A 3,091-nucleotide genomic window follows, 5' to 3' on the forward strand; every position below is an offset into this window, starting at 1 on the left:
TTTTTTTTTTTTTTTCCCTTTTAGTTTCATTTTATGGTGTTGGTTTAAGGTTTACACTTGAGCTCAAGTCTGTGACATCTGCACCGGCCAGGTTTGGAGCTCAACCTCGTATTCTAGCCTCTGGTATCTGACAAACACTCCCGGTCCAGAGCAGAGATCCTATCTGGATCACATTGGGGAAAGTGGAGCAGTTTGTCGGGAGACAGGAAAAGCTATTTAAAGAAAACACACACACACACACACACCTTGAGCTCCTAGACGCCTTCATGTGGTCGCTGCTGTCCTTGAAATGCTCTTGCGCCTTCCTGCATAAAACCAGAATCCGTCTATCAATTTTCCCCCCCCGCTGCTTTCTGATTCGGGCTGTTTTCTCTGCAGTGGTCCCCAGCGCCGCCACCATCGTCATCGTGGTGTGTGTGAGCTTCCTGGTGTTCATGATAATCCTGGGCGTGTTCCGCATCCGAGCTGCACACCAGCGCTCCATGAGAGACCAGGAGAGCGGCAAGGAGAACGAGATGGACTGGGACGACTCGGCCCTCACCATCACAGTTAACCCCATGGAGGTAGGAAAAAAATAGAAAAAAAATGCAAAATGAGATGAAATATTTCACCGTTTAACAAAAGATTGTTCAGCTTTACACTTGATTAGTTGTCCTGTGTGATGCTGTGACTGTGGCCTAGTCCTGATTATTAGAAGCCGTGATGGAGGGACATTGTTGCAGAACTAGAGTTGCATTTGAAACAGGAATGAATCAGTGATTTTTGTGTTTTTTTCCACTGTTTATGGCAAGAGAAACGGGTTTGTTGTCCCATGTAAGCCACCATTATAAATCTCAGTATTTTGGCAGGCGTAAACATATGAAAAAAATTAAATTCAATCACTTTTTGAACAAAGAATAGCTAAAGGAAGTCCTTTTTTTAATAAGTAAAAAAGAAATTATAGGCTAACGTTACCATTTAACTTAAATTTTAACTAATTTATCCCTTTGGGATCAATAAAGTAGTTTTGAATTGAATTGAAAATTCTATTAAATCATCTTTTTAAAAAACGGTCTCTGCATGAGAAACATTTAGAGAGCGAATGTTGAGATTGGTTTCGTTTTCATCTCAAATCCCTTAAAATATAAGAAAAGCTTTTCTGTTCAAAAACATGTCAGTGAAGCGAAACACAAAATACTAAAAACTGAACAAGAAATAAGAGCATTTGTTTAAACTGTGTCTCGGTTTAAAAAAACAGAATATGAGAAGTACAACAAACAAAGGATGCATGTTTTGAATTTCTATACATTCTGTCTTGTATAACATCAGAGAAACACAAAAGTACAAAGTTATAAAAGACACCATGCAGTCAACAATTGCAAAAACCAGTAAACATTACACTTTGATGAGTTAACCAAAAATAAAACCGAAATAAAATGAACCGAAAATAAAAGTCGGAAATCATCAGATTTGGCGCACATGCTTAGCTAAGAACAAGATGGCTGCTGAGTCCTCTCACCATAATTGTTCCTGACTCCTGACAGATTTTACCTGCAGTGCTGACACTGATGCTGCGCGTCACCTCTTTTCACCCCGCACACATTCATTTTAAAAACAGCTGCGTGGGTTTACGATGGACGTGTTTTGTGAAGGGGGCTGGAAGCAACGTGATCACGTAAAACCGCAGAACAGAAACTTGAAAATAAATAAGAAAGATAAACGACAAACCGGACCACATCTCAACATGAGGATGGCTGAAATGCAAAGAGGAGACAAAGAAGCTCACGACCAGGAGAGGCAGAAAGCAGGAGGCAAAGGGGAACTCTCAAGCTAAGATCAACAACTGTAAATGCATGAAACTTAACCATAAAACAGTGTTGAGGAAAAATTGATGCTCACAACCCCCTTTCAGTCCAATCTGGCTGAACTGTTTTGGGGGGTGGGGGGAAGAGAGAGAGAATCGGTACAAATTTGAGTGTCTACATTAGTAAAACTTTTGGAGGCATCCTCTAAAAGCCCCGGGGCAACTCAGTACAAATGCTTTGATTTTTAACTTTACAACAGTTGTAAACCTTTAAAAATTCAGCTTCACAATTATGGACTTCTCTTTGTTGATCTGTCCTGTAGCATTAGTAACATCAACAAATAGTTTTAAAATGTCGTAACACTCTATAAGATAATTTTCTAGTGTTAAATCAAATAGAAATGTCTTGGACTGGACGACACAGTGTCATACATGCATAATATAAATCACAGTTGGCCACAAATGACTGAATATTTGACTGTTTTTGTCTGATTTTCAAGCAACCATATTCAAAATGTAATGTACATTTTTACACTGCTGCTAAATCCCTAAAAGCAGCACCAAAGAAGTGGCCAACAATTTTACAATGTTACATGCACCCCTTATATATCAGTGGCGCTTTCAGTTAAACATGACAGCAAAACTGGGTGTAAAATACCCTTATTAAGTTAGAGTGCACCAAAAAAATTGTCCCTGATTTCCTCAACTTTGGGAGGGGCAGGTTGCTTGAAAGCTGCTGTTAAAGCTGCAATCCGTTCGCTGTCTTGCCGTTTTTGCACTCATTTGCCATCCCTCCTCCTCTAAGCTCTCGAATTAGCTTTCAGGCCAACCCTGCATTTTATGATGATGGCAGCCGAGGGATGAGAGGAGATCATTAAGTAGAAAGGAGGGAAAACGACTACCAGAGCTACGTAGACCACAGACGAAGCACCTTTACGTGCAAACAAACACGCTTGGGACGTATCTTGCCTGTTTTTTTATTTTCTGTTTGTTTGTTTTGTTGTTGCATTGGTGACCAAAATCCCCCCTTCCCCCATTTTCCTGCACCCTGTGATGCAGACGTACGAGGACCAACACAGCAGCGAGGAGGAGGAGGAAGAGGAGGAGGAGAGCGAGGACGGGGAGGAGGAAGACGACATCACGAGCGCTGAGTCAGAGAGCAGCGAGGACGAGGAGGGCGGCGAGCCAGAAGACCAGCAGGGGACCAGCAGACAGCAGCAGCTGGAGTGGGACGACTCTACCCTCACCTACTGAGACACACCGCGCCCCCCACACACGCTCTGACACACACACACACACACACACACA

At 42.1% G+C, this 3,091-nt stretch overlaps 1 protein-coding gene across 2 annotated transcripts in view; it reads left to right on the top strand.

Moving 5' to 3' along the window:
- The window catches only part of clstn1 (calsyntenin 1), a 31,776-nt gene extending 28,719 nt beyond the window's left edge, over nucleotides 1-3,057 (top strand). For both annotated transcript variants that reach the window (XM_007553286.2, XM_007553285.2), the window contains 2 exons: nucleotides 352-563; nucleotides 2,843-3,057. In XM_007553286.2, coding sequence (XP_007553348.1) covers nucleotides 352-563; nucleotides 2,843-3,037 — 407 coding nt within the window. In that variant the 3' untranslated portion in view covers nucleotides 3,038-3,057. The remainder of the gene's footprint in view (nucleotides 1-351; nucleotides 564-2,842) is intronic.
- Nucleotides 3,058-3,091: the final 34 nt, after the last annotated feature.

This window comes from Poecilia formosa, unplaced genomic scaffold (genome assembly GCF_000485575.1).
Source record: "Poecilia formosa unplaced genomic scaffold, Poecilia_formosa-5.1.2 Scaffold56, whole genome shotgun sequence".
In the NCBI taxonomy this organism is placed as follows: domain Eukaryota; kingdom Metazoa; phylum Chordata; class Actinopteri; order Cyprinodontiformes; family Poeciliidae; genus Poecilia; species Poecilia formosa.